Source organism: Atractosteus spatula, chromosome 6 (assembly GCF_055471065.1).
Source record: "Atractosteus spatula isolate fAtrSpa1 chromosome 6, fAtrSpa1.hap1, whole genome shotgun sequence".
Classification (NCBI taxonomy): domain Eukaryota; kingdom Metazoa; phylum Chordata; class Actinopteri; order Semionotiformes; family Lepisosteidae; genus Atractosteus; species Atractosteus spatula.
This window is the reverse complement of record NC_142711.1, coordinates 17,912,580-17,930,455: the sequence shown is the minus strand read 5'-3', so window position 1 is coordinate 17,930,455 and position 17,876 is coordinate 17,912,580. Positions and strand designations below refer to the sequence as shown.

Sequence of the window (17,876 nt, the reverse complement as noted above, 5' to 3'; positions counted from 1 at the left end):
ACCACAGCCTGGCAGAATAGGGACTGTGACGTTGGCGCCGTCAGGAAGTCGAGCAGTGCATTGTGGGAGTTGTAGTTAATAAAACACGGCTACGTCTGTGAGCAGCTATAGCCAGTTCTAATACCCGGCTTCCCGTAAGATAGGGTTGCTAGTGCACAAACAAAAAACGGCAACACAAAGAAAAATGAGACAGAAATGCTGTGACATGAAATACTTCTTCCACACTATTTATTGTGAAGCATTTCTATAGATAACGCTGCGGCAGCAGCACAACGACCTGAAATGCGTGATTGCTCCCAGAAGTTTTTCATGAAGAAGAAAGCCTGTGTATTTCCCGCAATGTGGGGAAAAAGAATAGTTTTCACCAGGCCGCCCTCCACAGAACATTCTACTGTCGTGGTGTTTTTAAGATTTTAGAAAATTCACAAAAACGTCTCATCAAGAGCTCAACACGTGCTCTCCCCTCAGCGCTGCTCTCTTCCCTAACAACAGATTATTATGAGAACCTATTTCCATTTTGAACACTTTTCACGTGTGACGCTTTTTTGTGTTACTATTTTTTGATTGTGCACTCATTTTTGTGTTGCCGTTTTTTCTCTGAGTACTATTTTTAGTTTGTGCACTCTTTTTTGTTTCTGTGTTTGGCACTTCTGGGTCACCGTACGTTTATGACCGACATAATAATGTAATGGAAAAAGGAAAAATGCGATTCGAATACCTCAATTGATTTATGAAGAGAAATGATCAAGCCTAAGTCTTTTTCGGGCTTTTGTTCTCCTACATTACCTTTGCTTACTGCCCTGTCTTTCTCACTGCTGAAGAAGGCTCCACGGCCGAAAAGTTGTGTTTTTTCATCTCTTTCAGCATGGAATAAACCCATTGCTTGTTGCAATTAGTGTTTCGTCAGTCATTGCTGGCAGACAGGAGCAGTGGAACGCAGAGCCCTATCCAGCAGCTCTAGACGGTGCTCGGGGACGCGCTAAGTCTGTTTCAGCACAGGGAGCGAGTATGAGCTCATTCCGGTTCGGTTACTGTCGAACTGGGCATTTGAGGCTCTTTGGATCGCAACGTGAAAAAACAACTGCCTACAGCGTGCGTCTTAACTAGTGTAGGAAGAGTAGATATCATATTTAACAAAAGAGTTTTTGGAGATACCGGGGATTGAAATCGGGGCCTCATACATACAAAGCATGCGCTCTACCACTGAGCTACATCCCCGACAAGCGCTCAATCTTTTCGGCTGTTTGATAGAGTCTGTGATTACCAGTCACAGACTGCAGCTCTCTGTCATGACGTGTGACGAGTTTTTAACGGTAAAAACAGGACATTCACACGTGAGGACAATAAACACGGATAAGTTTTGCTTCAGCCTTTATTGAGCTTTCGATCAAACTCTGATATTCGCTATTTTAAATTTTCGATGTCAGAGAACAATAAAACAGCGCCTTCCTTCGAGCCGGATTCGAACCAGCGACCTAAGGATTCCCAGCCTTTTCCACTACAGTCCACCGCTCTACCAACTGAGCTATCGAAGGGACGACAAGCACCTCTTTTCTCACACATTCAGCTCAAATTCGTGCGGTGTTCCTGGTCATTTCAATCGCATTTCGAAGTCAGGTTTTGGAAAAAGGAGTATGTTGCAATAATCAGTCGGTTAATTTGTAGGCCATAATTATTACTTTTTATGTCTGGTGTTAAGATATAACTGAATGTGCCTGGCAGTGTAATGATATTTTTAAAGCAAAGAAAGTCTCCTGTAAACAATGGAAGCTGTAATAAAGGCAAAGGGTGGACACACTAATCAATTAAAGATCTGACATTATATTTAGTTGTGGATGCTTTTGTGTAATTTTCTGTTAAATATATGTTTCCTGGAATAATTTCTGACATTGAAAAATCAAGTAATTGCACTTAATGACTGTTTTGACTGGAAATTAAATAAACGAAAGAGTAGTCTCTGACTTTTCACAGTACTGAAAGTGCTGTTAATATCTACAGTAGGTCAGTGGGAGTTAGTTATAATAGACATGAACACATTCTGTTAACTACCTTTTCTTCCTTCATTTTTTCGATAGTGGACTCTGGAATGTCCCTCTCCCTGAGGAAATCGATAAGATCCTCCATTCTGCAATTGTGGTCTGAGAGAATGATCTCCTAATATGTGAAAACGAAAATCAGTCACGGAAAAATAATCCCACAAACACCTTCGAGTATCAAGACGTTTCGCTATGCAACAAGGTCTTTGTTCCAAGCAGATCGTATTTTCTCTTTCTTACACACAGCAGCTCTCAGTGTCGCTGCTGTCGCTACACAGACTGTAAAAGCGTGTCGATCGCTCTCTGTGTCCTATTAAGATCACCGGCGCGAATCCCAGTTACCGCTGTCTTCTCTTCACACACAGTGAGAGAGTCGACCGTCTCCCTGGTGGTCTAGTGGTTAGGATTCGGCGCTCTCACCGCCGCGGCCCGGGTTCGATTCCCGGTCAGGGAAGGGCTCCTTTTCCCTCCTGACGGAGATACCTCCTTGAACCACGTCTGTTAACTATCACCACAAAATAACCTTCGAGCCCCAGATACTGCGCTCTGGGTCATTTGTGAGTGGAAAGAGCGCTCAAGTAGTCAACTTGGTTACACGTGTTTGCTACATCTTGTGTTTTAAAATAACGTCTCTTTAAACCAAAGTGTTTATGTGTCGAGCTGAAATTATGCTTGATTACGATATCAAAGAAAAACCGCTTTCTTCCAAAATATCACATAGTTTTCACATCTTCCAGACTGCTTCTCTCTTCTAGTACTAAAGCAGACCAGAGAGTCGGAATGTAACTTCTTTCATCAAGCAAAGCACCTGAAGACCCTAAAATAGTAAAAACACACCTGTAAAAAAGAAAACAAAACAGAAAATAGGATGAGAATTCCGAACTCAAGTTCAAGAGCTCATCATTGTTAACCTAAAGTTATATTTACGGTCTCATCTACACTTGTAAGATTAACAAGCTTAAGCTCGCCTCATTAAGAAAAAGTATTGGAATTACAGGGCGGTATTGGAATGAACTCACGAAATGTTTGTCTCCAGCCAGTCGCTGTAAAGTGTTGCAATTTCTCTTAAGAGTGTTCCCATACTGCTACACAAATTTCGAGTACCCGTGAAGTCAAATGACAGAGAAACGCTTGAAACAAGACTGCAGAAACGAGTTAAAAACCTGACGTCGAAGTGAGATTGAAATGACCAGGAACACCGCACGAATTTAGGCTGAACATGTGAGAAAAAAAGCATTGGCCGTTCCTTCGATAGCTCAGTTGGTAGAGCGGAGGACTGTAGTGGGAATCGCTGGGAATCCTTAGGTCGCTGGTTCGAATCCGGCTCGAAGGAAGGCGTTGTTTTGTTGTTCTCCTTAACAATCTCGTGAAAATTGAAAATAGCGCATCTCAGAGGTTGGTTGAAAGCTTAATAAAGGCTGAAGCAATAGCTCCCTGTGTTGGTTGTCTTCAAGTGTGATCGTCCCGTTTTTACAGATAAAGTATCCAGTGTGTCGACTCCCCCTGATAGAGTGGCTGATAATCACAGACTCAATAAAAAAGCCGCAGATGTGTGACACACGTTGTGGACAGTTTTGTTTTCACGTTGCGATCCAAAGAGCCTCAAATGGCCAGTCCGACAGTAACTGAACCGGAATGAGCTCATACTCGCTCCATGTGCTGAAACAGACTTAGCGCTTCCCCGAGCACCGTCTAGAGCTGCTGGATAGGGCTCTGCGTCCTACTGCTGCTGTAAGCCAGCAGTGACTGACAAAACAGTTACCACTGGTGCGCTTTTAACCTTCTGGCCACAACCGGCGAGACTACAGGAAGCACGGGATGGAGACACCCGCTGGTCCACCTTCTGTAAGTTTCACACTCGCGATACATGTCTTTCTGAAAGACCTGTTAACAACCAGATACAGGCCGAAAAAGACTTAAGCTTCACCATTTCTTTTCATAAATCAATTGAGATATTCGATTTTTTTTCCTTTCTACATTACTTTATTACGTCGGTCTAAAAAGCACTGTGGCCCAGCAGTTCAAAACACAAAAACAAGAATGAGTGCACAAAAACGGTAACACAACAAAGAGTGCAGGAAGAAAAAAACGGTAACACGGTAAATATATATAATGTTTTTATTTGGGCACCGGTTATTGTTTGTGCACTCTTTGTTTTTTGGTGAACTCTTTTTAGTTTGTGTTGTGCTGCTATTTGTTTGTGCACTCTGGTTTTTGTGTTTTGCACTTCTGGGCCATAAAAAAGATCGTCTTTCGGTGAAGTGTGCAAACTTAAGCCACAAACTGGCACAGCAACATTTGCTTTCCAAAGGTTTCAAAATGCGCCCGATTTCATTTTGTATATCTTCAGTGTCCAGTGAGGCTGTAAAGGGAGAAAGGAGACTCTTCCCTGACCGGGAATCGAACCCGGGCCGCGGCGGTGAGAGCGCCAAATCCTAACCACTAGACCACCAGGGAGACGGTGGATTTTCTCACTGTGTGTGAAGAGAAGACAGCGGTAACTGGGATTCGCGCCGGTGATCTTAATAAGACAGAGAGCGATCGACACGCTTTTACAGTTTGTGTACCGACAGCAGCGACACTGAGAGCTGCTGTGTGTAAGAAGGAGAAAATACGATCTGTTTGGTACAAAATGGGTACCGAGACGCTTTGAGATTTTTTTTCAGATTTTAGGAGATCGTTCTCTTAGCACTCAGGGAGATGGCTGACAGCGAGTCCGGCGTGTCTGAGAGACCGATCCCCACGGAAAGTGAAACTTTATTGATACAATTGACGCAGGAGCACAAGGGAAGACCCCACATGAGAGAATCCACCCACAAGTAAACTTGGTTCTCTTCAGGAGCTCACATGCTGCTGATGATATTTGCGTGTAAAACAGATTTTCTTCTTGTATTTAGATACAAAGACTCGAGTTCAACGGTCCTTGTGTGCGTCTCGGGTGAGTCCGTTTCTAACAAAACTCTTTAGTGTTTTAGTTTTTAATGGGATGGAAGCACCGTATCGGACTAACAGAAATAATCCAGTTAAACAACAGTGAAGTGCTCTTCCACATGACTGCTTGAGCGCTCTTTCCTCTCACAAATGACCCAGAGCGCAGGAGCAAAGTATCTGGAGCCCGATGGTTAGTGATCGGTGATTGTTAAGCGGGATTGGGACGTGTCTGTGAGACTGAAAGCGGACGGAACAGTTTGCAGGGCTCAGATGGACAGCTGCTACATCAGAATGTAGCACAGCGGTTCCATGGTGTAATGGTTAGCACTCTGGACTCTGAATCCAGCGATCCGAGTTCAAATCTCGGTGGAACCTGTGAGGTGTGTTTTTCTTACATCTTCATCGGTGTAAAAAAGAAACCTTTAATGTATCGTTAAGTTAAAATCGATCACTTCCTGAACTTATGTACAAAACTCTCCTGATTTCGGCTCTCATTGCTTCATTACAGGTGTGCTTTTAGGATTCCAGAGCCGTTCAGGTAATTTTCATTGATGAAGGAAGCTTTTTTTTCCGAATCTGTGATCTGCTCGCCCAACAGGGTCTGCTGTCCTTCTGATTTATGTTTAAAAGGTCACAACTGAATAATAATAAAGGTCACAACTGAAAAATATTTCCAACTGCTCAACTGAGTGAAACAACAACAGGACCTAAGATTACACTAATTAAAGAGATAACTAAAGTCTGGAATTTAGTCAAGATTTACGGTCTCATCTAAGATTAACAAGCTTAAGCTCGCCTCATTAAGAAAAAGTATTGGAATTACAGGGCGGTATTGGAATGAACTCACGAAATGTTTGTCTCCAGCCAGTCGCTGTCAAGTGTTGCAATTTCTCTTAAGAGTGTTCCCATACTGCTACAAAAATTTCGAGTACCCGTAAAGTCAAATGACAGAGAAACGCTTGAAACAAGACTGCAGAAACGAGTTAAAAACCTGACGTCGAAGTGAGATTGAAATGACCACCGCACGAATTTAGGCTGAACATGTGAGAAAAAAAGCACTGGCCGTCCCTTCGATAGCTCAGTTGGTAGAGCTGAGGACTGTAGTGGGGACCGCTGGGAATCCTTAGGTCGCTGGTTCGAATCCGGCTCGAAGGAAGGCGTTGGTTTGTTGTTCTCCTTAACAATCTCGTGAAAATTAAAAATAGCGCATCTCAGAGGTTGGTCGACAGCTTAATAAAGGCTGAAGGAAAAGCTCCCGGTGTTGGTTGTTTTCAAGTGTGATCGTCCCGTTTTTACAGATAAAGTATCCAGTGTGTCGACTCCCCCTGATAGAGTGGCTGATAATCACAGACTCAATGAAACAGCCGCAGATGTGTGACACACGTTGTGGACAGTTTTGTTTTCACGTTGCGATCCAAAGAGCCTCAAATGGCCAGTCCGACAGTAACTGAATGAGTTCATACTCGCTCCATGTGCTGAAACAGACTTAGCTCTTCCCCGAGCACCGTCTAGAGCAGCTGGATAGGGCTCTGCGTCCTACTGCTGCTGTAAGCCAGCAGTGACTGACAAAACAGTTACCACTGGTGCGCTTTTAACCTTCTGGCCAAAACCGGCGAGACTACAGGAGGCACGGGATGGAGACACCCGCTGGTCCACCTTCTGTAAGTTTCACACTCGCGATACATGTCTTTCTGAAAGACCTGTTAACAACCAGATACAGGCCGAAAAAGACTTAAGCTTCACCATTTCTTTTCATAAATCAATTGAGATATTCGATTTTTTTTCCTTTCTACATTACTTTATTACGTCGGTCTAAAAAGCACTGTGGCCCAGCAGTTCAAAACACAAAAACAAGAATGAGTGCACAAAAACGGTAACACAACAAAGAGTGCAGGAAGAAAAAAACGGTAACACGGTAAATATATATAATGTTTTTATTTGGGCACCGGTTATTGTTTGTGCACTCTTTGTTTTTTGGTGAACTCTTTTTAGTTTGTGTTGTGCTGCTATTTGTTTGTGCACTCAGTTTTGTTTTTGTGTTTTGCACTTCTGGGCCATAAAAAAGAGCCCCTCATCGTCTTTCGGTGAAGTGTGCAAACTTAAGCCACAAACTGGCACAGCAACATTTGCTTTCCAAAGGTTTCAAAATGCGCCCGATTTCATTTTGTTCATCTTCAGTGTCCAGTGATGCTGTAAAGGGAGAAAGGGAGACTCTTCCCTGACCGGGAATCGAACCCGGGCCGCGGCGGTAAGAGCGCCAAATCCTAACCACTAGACCACCAGGGAGACGGTGGAGTTTTTCACTGTGTGAAGAGAAGACAGCGGTAACTGGGATTCGCGCCGGTGATCTTAATAAGACAGAGAGCGATCGACACGCTTTTACAGTTTGTGTAGCGACAACAGCGACACTGCGAGCTGCTGTGTGTAAGAAAGAGAAAATACGATCTATTTGGTACAAAATAGGTACCGAGACGCTTTGAGACTCGAAGGTGTTTGAAGGATTATTTTTCCGTGGCTTGTTTTCGCTTTCAGATTTTAGGAGATCGTTCTCTTAACACTCAGGGAGATGGCTGACAGCGAGTCCGGCGTGTCTGAGAGACCGATCCCCACGGAAAGTGAAACTTTATTGATACAATTGACGCAGGAGCACAAGGGAAGACCCCACATGTGAGAATCCACCCACAAGTAAACTTGGTTCTCTTCAGGAGCTCACATGCTGCTGATGATATTTGCGTGTAAAACAGATTTTCTTCTTGTATTTAGATACAAAGACTCGAGTTCAACGGTCCTTGTGTGCGTCTCGGGTGAGTCCGTTTCTAACAAAACTCTTCAGTGTTTTAGTTTTTAATGGGATGGAAGCACCGTATCGGACTAACAGAAATAATCCAGTTAAACCGCAGTGAAGTGCTCTTCCACATGACTGCTTGAGCGCTCTTTTCTCTCACAAATGACCCAGAGCGCAGGAGCAAAGTATCTGGAGCCCGATGGTTAGTGATCGGTGATTGTTAAGCGGGAGTGCGGGCAAGTCTGTGAGACTGAAAGTGGACGGAACTGTTCGCAGGGCTTAGGTGGTCGGTTCCATGGTGTAATGTTTAGCACTCTGGACTCTGACTCCAGTGATTTAAGTCTGAATCTTGGTGGAACCTGCCATATTCACCCTTCTTACTATTTTATTGGTGAGTGTTTTGTTAATCATATTTGTATAAATGAAACCTTTAATATTATCATAAGGTTAGAATCGATCACTTCATGAAATGAAGTACAAAATTCTCCTCTTGATTTCAGCTTTCTTTGCTTTATTACAGGTGCGTTTTTATGATTCCAGAGTCAAGTTCAGCTGCTTTACTTGCTGAAGGGAGGTCTCTTCTCTTCCATTTCAATCGTATTTAAACTGTATTTTACTTGTTGCAGAGGACAGTAATGTCAGAACCCCCCCTCCCCCCCTTCAGACAAGCAACAACTGCAAGTAGCTGCAGGTAAGGCTTTGCAAAGCATCTCAAAGGAACTCATTAAGTGTCAAAATGAAGAGATTTTGTTGGGGTCGCAGTCTTGAAACAGTATTGCATGTAAGGGGTATGTGATGAAAATACTAACTTTACGCTCGATTAGTTTACTTTAAGTTGTCCCAAAAAGTAAGATGAGCTGAACCTGGGGAGTTCAACACAAAAGCATTTTGTTCTAACACGGTTTAACATGCACGTCCAAACACATCCACAAATCAAAGTTGACATTCTGTACTTTATCATTTGGCCTTTTGCATATTTCAATAGTACACAACAGAACTGACAAATTTCACATCATTGTCCCAGTGCTAAGCTTTTCACTGCATATATTCTTACAAAGTTCTGTACACCTTGCAAAAACAGAAATCCAAGGAAACAATCACAAATATGAAATGAAACACAAATACAAATAGATTACATGCTAAACAGCTTGAGATTTCAAGACATCAACTAAATTCCACAGAAGGACCAAAGGTGAGTACTTTACAGATTTGTAATGTCAAATCAGACCTGACCCCAATTGAAAGTGAAATTACTCGCAACAACTATTATTCAAGTTAGTACAGGTGTAATAAGAAATCACTCTGGGGTGCAGCCACAGGGGAAATTGGACACAGACACTGATAAATGTTTACCAGCATTTAGTCAATATTCCTGCTGTTATACTTATCAAACACAATAAACAACAGACATACTACTGCAAACAGAAGACAATCAAATGTGTTTATTTAAGCCTTGGTCAAAGGATATGGAAAGAGTTCAATATCCCAAGCATGACAGCCTCTGTTTCTGCTCAGCTCAGCAAGGGCCTGCTCTCCTTGCCCTGGCATTCCTCCTGTCTGTGAGAGCTCCTAACATGCACATCAGGGATCTCAAAATTGGGGCCTCCTCTCAGGCCTGGGCAGAAGAGGGGATACAGCCTCCCACTGAACCTGTCCTCAAAGCCGAAGATGAGTTTAAACGACTCCAGGTTGTAGAAGGATAAGATTCCTGGATCATAGTCCAACACTACTCCCATTCTCCGCGGGATCTGATCGAAAGGTAAGCTGCTTCGGGGATCTGTCAAAGCCCAGAATTCCTGCCCATCTCGGAGCCCCAAGGCCCAAATCCCTTCACTCCGGATCAGTGGGATCCGTCTGGTCCTCTCTACTGATTCCTTGGCCACTCCAATATCCCAGTATTGGAGATCACCCACATCTACCTCCCAGTAGTGTGTCCCTGAGGTGAAGCCCTCTGTTGCCAGGACAAAGGGGTACTCCATGAACCTGTATGTATTTACTGAGTGTCTCCGGGTCTCCTCCAAGAAATGAACACATTTCCCATCCAGAGAGATATCGAGGTTAGAGTGAGCAGTTGAGGGGTCTAGTTTCACGTCAACTATAGGAAAGACAGAATGGATACATTGACTGGACACTACAGCACATTCACTCTGCACTGAGAGAGAGGGGTTAATACAGTACAGACACACTGACTGGACACTACAGTACATTAACACTGCACTGAGAGAGAGGGGTTAATACAGTCCAGACACACTGACTGGACACTACAGTACATTAACACTGCACTGAGAGAGAGGGGTTAATACCATACAGACACACTGACTGGACACTACAGGACATTAACACTGCACTGAGAGAGAGAGAGGGGTTAATACAGTACAGACACACTGACTGGACACTACAGTACATTAACACTGCACTGAGAGAGAGGGGTTAATACAGTCCAGACACACTGACTGGACACTACAGTACATTAACACTGCACTGAGAGAGAGGGGTTAATACCATACAGACACACTGACTAGACACTACAGGACATTAACACTGCACTGAGAGAGAGGGGTTAATACAGTCCAGACACACTGACTGGACACTACAGGACATTAACACAGCACTGAGAGAGAGGGGTTAATACAGTACAGACACACTGACTGGACACTACAGGACATTAACACTGCACTGAGAGAGAGGGGTTAATACAGTCCAGACACACTGACTGGACACTACAGTACATTAACACTGCACTGAGAGAGAGGGGTTAATACCATACAGACACATTGACTGGACACTACAGGACATTAACACAGCACTGAGAGAGAGGGGTTAATACAGTACAGACACACTGACTGGACACTACAGGACATTAACACTGCACTGAGAGAGAGGGGTTAATACAGTACAGACACACTGACTGGACACTACAGTACATTAACACTGCACTGAGAGAGAGGGGTTAATACTTTCTTGTCACTGGACATCTTTGTAAATGTTGTGATAATTGTATCAGCTGTGGGAACATTGTAAATCATCAGTCATATCAATAAACGTCACGCCGCAGCAGGCAGGAGTAGTGGGACCCAATGCGTAGCAGTCTCCAGTGGATTTGGGTCAGAAGATGGGAAGGGATTCGAAAGGATAGCTAAACCAAAACAAGAGCCAAGGTTGAGGTCGAGTACGTTAGCAGGGAGTCAAAAACCGCTAAGGACAAAAAGGAGAAAAAGGTTGCTTTCAGGAGAAGGCTATAGTGGAGCAGGTCGGTGAGGTTCCCTTGGCTCTCGTTTTGGTTTAGCTATTAGTACTCCACTGGAGACTGCTACGCATTGGGTCCCACTACTCCTGCCTGCTGCGGTGTGACAATAAAGCCATTTGATTTCATTTGAATTGACTACATTAACACTGCACCGAGAGAGAGATATAATGATAGTACAGGCATAATGACTGCAGCTTACTACCCTTAGTATTTGAACCATTCACTGGCTGATTGCCAGTAATCATAGATTCTTTTACTGGTCACCAACACTTGTTAAGACAGCCTTTATTAGTATGTTTTATAAGTCACCCTTAATCACCACTTTTTTAAGTTTGGGAACAAAAGTTAACTTAATGATAAATATAACAAGCAACTATATGATGGGATAAACATTGGTGGTTTGTGGCTTAAAGTCATGATTATTTCCAAATAATCTTTAAAATACTACATTTAAAAGATCTCCGGCTTAATAGACCACAATTAAAATGTTCCGAGTCTTTAGAAAGTGGAGGGCACCTAAGGGTTCTTCAGTCCTGTTGGGATCTTCATGGCCTGACCCCCAGGACCAGGACTGACGTCCCCTGAATTATATAACGACAGGGTACAAACTTAAGGACATCGTAACAGTGTGGCCCTGCTCACCGGAGTGGGCCTGACAGGGAGAAGAAACACATTTACTCACCTAGATCTTCACGAAGTGCACTGAGTGCTAAGAAGAAGTTGAAAATGAGAAAGTTAGAATACGTTAGCGTTTCAATGTGTTAAAAACATTTTCGCATTCACTACTATGATTAATGTTATTTGTGTTGTTACAGTCCGTGGTTGGAGTGTTATTTTTTTTTCTAATTGCGCTCTCCTCTTTTCCCAGGTGTTGCCAATTAATGAATTAAGTAGCTGAGGTGGGAGCATTTAAAAGGCAGCCCTGAGAGATCGGATATGAGGAACGGAGATAGTGGAGGTGTGTGTGGTTTTTGGGACGGGGAAAGACGTGTTGCATGTTTCTTTTTGTTTTTGTTTTAGTTTATTTTGTTAGCGTAGAATGCATCCAACTGATGAGCTTTTCGCGTCACACGCGGAAAGACTTTTCACAGACGCGACAGGCAGTAAACTTCTTTAGCAGCTGTAATATATAATGTGTCAGCTGGGCGACCGCCAGCAGTTTCTACAGTACGCTTATTCAAACAAGCTGTTCACATCCCAAGACCAAATAGCCCAACAGACATAGCACTGGGAGTTCTTGCTTTTTGCATTAGAAACGTACATGTTAAATATGCAGCCTTATGTTGGTACGTTGTATGTGGCAAATACAGTGGAAAGCTTAATCATCGCAGACTTAGGGTAACAACTCAAAACACAAACACCTATGGGTCAAACAGATGTAAAAAAACGTATTCGCCTACATCATCATCCAGAAAATCCAAGCACTCTCTCTGCGCTTCACGCAGCTCTTGGTCTTCAAAACCACCGTCCATTCTATTAATCGGTTCTTTAACCCCCACTAAAACAGAAGATTTAGGTCCACGCTCAGCCGACTTGCTTTATTCCGGAAGAAGGGAACCAATCACAGCTTTTAAAACTACACGTGCGCAGAAAAATTAGGTGTTCTCTATTATTACCTAATGAAGAAATGAAATTGCCTGTGACTTAAAAACATAAGATTAGCCAGGGCATTACCTTAACAATTCAATGTCCGAACTGCCATAAGCATTATAGTGTATTAATGTAATTAACATCTGTTAATTCACTCCCTGCTTGATCATTTGCATTGACTTAACGGATAGATGCAAAGAAATGCCTGGAGCCTTTTTTTGTTTTTATTACGCGTAATTTGCTGATAGTATTTTTTCTAATCCGTTTGTTTACTACACACCACTGAGATGCTGTTCAGTGGAAGAAGCGGTAGAAATTTGAAAGCACCTAAAGCCCGCTAATTGCTGATACAGAATCACATTATTAATTAGAATTGCTTATTATTCTAAGGACAATCACTTAAAACCTTACGTATCTACGTGTAAGAACCAGCTAAACAAAATGTTAAAACATGACGTACTGTTTCAAACTGGACAAAGTGGACAAAAACTATGAAATTTCAACTTCCTTGCTCGCTCCTTGGGGATACAAAACAGGCTGGAGAATGCGGGCATCGATCCCGCTACCTCTCGCATGCTAAGCGAGCGCTCTACCATTTGAGCTAATTCCCCTTTGCAACCAGCAGCCTCTCTTTTAACAATCTCTTGAAAATTAAAAATAGCGCATCTCAGAGGTTGATCGAAAGCTTGATAAAGGCTGAAGCAAAAGCTCCCGGTGTTGGTTGTCCTCAACCGATTTTTACCGATAAAGTATCCAGTGTGTCGTCTCGCCCTGGTAGAGTGGCTTGTAATCACAGACTCAATGAAACAGCTGCAGATGGGTGTAACTGTCGGAGACGCAGCTCAGTGGGTTCAATCCCCGGCACCTCCACTCAGGCTTTTGTTAAATGTGATATCTAGGTAAGACACATGCTGTAGGCAGTTGTTTTTTCACATTGCAATCCAAAGAGCCTCAAATGCCCAGTCCGACATTAACCGAACCAGAATGGATTGAGAGCCGGAATGAGCTCATACTCGCTCCCAATGCTGAAACAGACTAAGCACTTCCCCGAGCACCGTCTAGAGCTGCTGGATAGGGTCTTGTGTCCTACTGCTCCTATCTGCCAGTAGTGACTTTGACTAAATACTTGTGCGCTTGCAACGGCCGGCGAGACTGCAGTAGGCACGGGGTGGAAACACCCGCTGCTTATTGTAAGTTTCATAATAAGCAGTAGTCTTTAATAAATTGACCTCAACTGAAATCTATTTTTTTGTTTTTCTTTGTGTTGGTATAAAACCACTATAGAGTCTTGTGATAAACTGCATTTGTAATGCATGAACAGGATTTAAAAAAGAAGATTTTATGTTGCTTTATGAAAAGCAACATTTTTATGCGCCAGCCGGGAATCAAACCCGAGGCACAAGAACGGGAATCTTGCATTATACCACTACACCACTGGCGTACCTATAGAACCATTCTCCACACGAATACTTCAGCGCTGTTTCCTCTTTCCACAAATGATCCAGAGCGCAGAAGGGGAGTATCTGGAGCCCGATGGTTATTGATCGGTGATTGTTAAGCGGGATTGGGACGTGTCTGTGAGACTGAAAGCGAACGGAACAGTTTGCAGGGCTCAGATCCACAGCGGCTACATCAGAAGGTAGCACAGCGGTTCCATGGTGTAATGGTTAGCACTCTGGACTTTGAATCCAGCGATCCGAGTTCAAATCTCGGTGGGACCTGCACGGTGGGTCTTTCTTACTTCTTCATCAGGTGAGTGTTTTGTTAATCTTAAGTGTAACAGTGAAACCTTTAATGTAGCGTTAAGTTAAAGCCCATCAGTTCTTGAACGTATGTACGAAACTCTCTTGATTTGGGTTTTCATTGCTTTATTACAGGTGTGCTTTTATGATTCCAGAGTTAAGTTCAGGTACTTTGCTTGATGAAAGAAGCTTTTTTTTTTAACTGTGATCTGCTCACCCAACACGGTCTGCTGTCCTACCGAAAGAGAGAAGCAGAGTAAGGCAGAGTTCATTCTTGATAGTTTTTGCTCAATCACAGCGCACCCTGCTGTCAAGATTCTAGCTGAGAGTTTAGCCAATCACGTGCCAGTCAGTCAATTCAATCCAGTTTAAGGTGCTTTGTTGGCAAGACCAATGAATAAATCAGCGTTGTCAAAGTAAAACAAATACAGTTAACATAAAAAATCCAAAGGCATTCACATCTTAATATAGACATAAGACATTTACATATAAACATATGGAGCATTTTTGGGAGACAGGCTCACTGTTCCTCAGGCTGTGACAGGAGATCACATACTGGGCTGCCAGTTCACCTGAGTTCCCTCCTCCCTCTCCCAGTAAGATTGGGACTTGTTGTGATTCTGGCAGGTGTGGGAATTCTGGGATTAGATTTGTAAATTTGGGCAGGAATGTTTGTCTAATCCTAGAATATTTTTCACAGTGCAGCAGGAAGTGCATCTCTGTCTCTGTTTCTCCCTGCTGGTAGTGGGAGCACAGCCTGTCCTCTCTGGACAGTCAGGTCTGTCTGTGTCCAGATTCAATGGCCAGGCTGTGGTCACTGAGCCTGTCCTCTCTGGGCAGCCAGGTCTGCCTGTGTCGACCAGTTTCTATGGCCAGGCTGTGGTCACTGAACCTGTGCTTTGTCAGGGTCTGTTTCGTTTTGCTGTTACTTATGTTGGTCAAATATTAGGCTAATGTGTATTGTCTGTTTAGTGTTCTGTTGCATTCCAGTTGATGTATTGTTTGTGTGTGTATGTCCCAGTGTGTGAGGTATTGCTGTTTGATCTGTGGTGTGATGTGGAGAGTCTGAGTTGTGATGCTCTAGCAGTGCTGTCCTGAGGCTAAATGATGTCAGTGTGGCTCAGTACAGTGTGCCTCAGGACCAGCTGGATCAGAAGGCTCTTTGTTGGGCTCAGCTCTTGGCTTAGCAAGGCCTTGTGGTAGTAAGAGTTTTCATCACTGCTTTTTAGTTGTAACCAATACTCTCTCCTGTATGTTTATTAGTAATAGATATTGGCCTAATATGGCCCTGCACGTGCTGTTAGGAGCTTTTCTCTGCAAGATCTCAAACTTTCTCGGTGGATTGCAAATTTGCCTAAAGAAGATACATCATCTAAGAAGATTAGTTTCCAACAGCTTCTTTTCAGTGGACTGGGTTGTTTTACAATGATATTGCGTGGTTTGAGGAATTTTTTCAAATCTGATGACTGGGGGGCTTCAGAGACTGTTTGCACATTTGCTCCTGCTGAAACCCCAGCTAGAGTTAGGGTTAGCATTCACACACTACGTAGACATTTCTTACGCTCAGTGCTGGATTCTGTGACCCAAGTGAACTTTAGGACAGGTAACAATTTGATCTTATCTTCAACGTTTTTTTCGGAGACCTCTGGCTGGGCGTGTTGTACATTGCACCGTTTCAGGAAGTGTATCCTAAAAATTGAGTAAGTTTAAAAGTTGTTAGAAAACTGATTCTACTGGCAAACTCTCTTAATCTGTCAACTGGAAGTATAAGTGAAGTCAACATTTCATGGATCTTCCAATCATAATGCATGGTTTGAGGAACATTTTTAAAGTTCATGACTGAGGGTCTTTTTTTAACTCTAAGCCTACACTGGCCTGAAATGCATTATTTAAATACCATTTTAAATCAGTTTTTTGGAGGATTGAAAGGTTGACTGAACAAGACTGATTATTGAACGTTTCATCTGACTCAGTTTCAGCATACAATTACTTAATGGTGCATTATACAATACAAGCAGCCAAAAGTCTCAAACAATAAATTTGAAAAGGGGACCGTATTTTCCCATCCTTAATCCAACTTCAGCCCCAAAAGTGGAAATAATGTCTAACCTTAACCCTGTCTGGTGTTTCCATTGACTATTTCTGCAATCTGTCCCTGAAGCCCTCCAATCATCAGATTGGAACTGTTCCACAAATCAAAAAATATCTATCTGTAAAACTATCAACGCTAGTAATAAACCCTCTTGGAAATATTTTCTTCAACAATTTGTCCATTAGACAATTTGTCAGATGCAGCTATTGTGCTGAACAACTGGTTCCTGTGTTTACCAATATTCATAATACTTTACTTTTTCAGCAGAAGGTCCCTCACAGCTTTAAAACATCCACTATAATATCAGTTCATAAATCTCCTAAAATATCTTGCCGCACTGTACATCTCCTCTGCTGGATCCTCACCAGTTTGCCTACAGGGCCAACAGGTCTGTTGAAGACGTTGTTAAACAAAACAACGTAATATCTTGTTATTTTAATCATGTTAGTTGATAACGAATGCAGTTTATCGCAAGATTCAATGGCAGACTTACACCAACATAATAAAGCAATATAGACACAAAACAAAACAGATTTCAAAGGTCAATTGATTAAAGAATCAGGCTACTGCTTATTGTGAAACTTATAGACCAGCGGGTGTCTCCTGCAGGTTCGCGGGTCGCTGAGAGAAGGTTAAAAGCGCACTAGTATTTAGTCTTTTAGTCAAAGTCACTGATGGTAGACAGCAGCAGTAGGACGCAGAGCCCTATCCAGCAGCTCTAGACGGTGCTCGGGGAAGCGCTAAATCTGTTTCAGCACAGGGAGCGAGTATGAGCTCATTTCGGCTACCAGCAGAATCCATTCCGGCTCTGTTACTGTCAGACTGGCCAACAACTTCACGGGATTATTGCTGTTAGTCCGATACGGTGCTTCCGTCTCCCTAAAAACTAACACTGAAGAGTTTTGTTAGAAACCGACTCAAAGGCAGAAAAGGACTTTGTTTTAAACGCCAATATCATCAGCAGCATGTCAGCTCCTGAAGAAAACTAAGTTTACTTGTGGGCGGATTCTCACATGTGGGGTCTTCCCTTGTGCCCCTGCGTCAATTGTATCAATAAAGCGTCACTTTCCGTGGGGATCGGTCTCTCAGACACGCCCGGACTCGCTGTCAACCATCACCCTGCAGTGCTGAGAGAATGATCTCCTAAAATCTGAAGACACGGAAAAATAATCCTTCAAACACCTTCGAGTCTCAAGACGTCTCGGTAGGAAAAAAATTGTTCCAAGCAGATCTTATTTTCTCTTTCTTACACACAGCAGCTCTGAGTGTCGCTGCTGTCGCTACACAGACTGTAAAAGCGTGTCGATAGCTCTCTGTGTCCTATTATGATCACCGGTACGAATCCCAGTTACCGCTGTCTTCTCTCCACACACAGTAAGAGAGCCCTCCGTCTCCCTGGTGGTGTAGTGGTTAGGATTCGGCGCTCTTTCCCCCCCGGGGTTCGATTCCCAGT

General features: G+C 43.1%; 2 protein-coding genes and 9 non-coding genes across 11 annotated transcripts in view; 5 read left to right on the top strand and 6 right to left on the bottom strand.

The window, feature by feature from the left end:
• LOC148832357 (uncharacterized) overlaps positions 1–16,866 on the bottom strand; it is a 49,280-nt gene extending 32,414 nt beyond the window's left edge. The window contains exons 1-2 of the mRNA XM_088919033.1: positions 16,767–16,866; positions 9,333–9,847 (exon numbers count right to left, since the gene is read on the bottom strand). Of these exons, the coding sequence (XP_088775159.1) occupies positions 9,333–9,847; positions 16,767–16,866 (615 nt within the window). The remainder of the gene's footprint in view (positions 1–9,332; positions 9,848–16,766) is intronic.
• The window catches only part of LOC148832356 (hepatic and glial cell adhesion molecule-like), a 118,561-nt gene that overhangs the window by 89,917 nt on the left and 10,768 nt on the right, over positions 1–17,876 (bottom strand). The window lies entirely within an intron of this gene.
• On the bottom strand, positions 1,147–1,218 carry trnat-ugu (transfer RNA threonine (anticodon UGU)). The gene has a single exon. It is a non-coding gene; the product is annotated as a tRNA-Thr (tRNA).
• Positions 1,448–1,535, bottom strand: trnay-gua (transfer RNA tyrosine (anticodon GUA)). Its single transcript is given in 2 exon segments — positions 1,448–1,483; positions 1,499–1,535. It is a non-coding gene; the product is annotated as a tRNA-Tyr (tRNA).
• trnae-cuc (transfer RNA glutamic acid (anticodon CUC)) lies at positions 2,419–2,490 on the top strand. Its single transcript has one exon. It is a non-coding gene; the product is annotated as a tRNA-Glu (tRNA).
• Positions 3,282–3,369, top strand: trnay-gua (transfer RNA tyrosine (anticodon GUA)). The gene is given in 2 exon segments: positions 3,282–3,318; positions 3,334–3,369. It is a non-coding gene; the product is annotated as a tRNA-Tyr (tRNA).
• trnae-cuc (transfer RNA glutamic acid (anticodon CUC)) lies at positions 4,422–4,493 on the bottom strand. The gene has a single exon. It is a non-coding gene; the product is annotated as a tRNA-Glu (tRNA).
• trnaq-cug (transfer RNA glutamine (anticodon CUG)) lies at positions 5,271–5,342 on the top strand. The gene has a single exon. It is a non-coding gene; the product is annotated as a tRNA-Gln (tRNA).
• trnay-gua (transfer RNA tyrosine (anticodon GUA)) lies at positions 6,035–6,122 on the top strand. Its single transcript is given in 2 exon segments — positions 6,035–6,071; positions 6,087–6,122. It is a non-coding gene; the product is annotated as a tRNA-Tyr (tRNA).
• Positions 13,128–13,200, bottom strand: trnaa-agc (transfer RNA alanine (anticodon AGC)). The gene has a single exon. It is a non-coding gene; the product is annotated as a tRNA-Ala (tRNA).
• trnaq-uug (transfer RNA glutamine (anticodon UUG)) lies at positions 14,239–14,310 on the top strand. The gene has a single exon. It is a non-coding gene; the product is annotated as a tRNA-Gln (tRNA).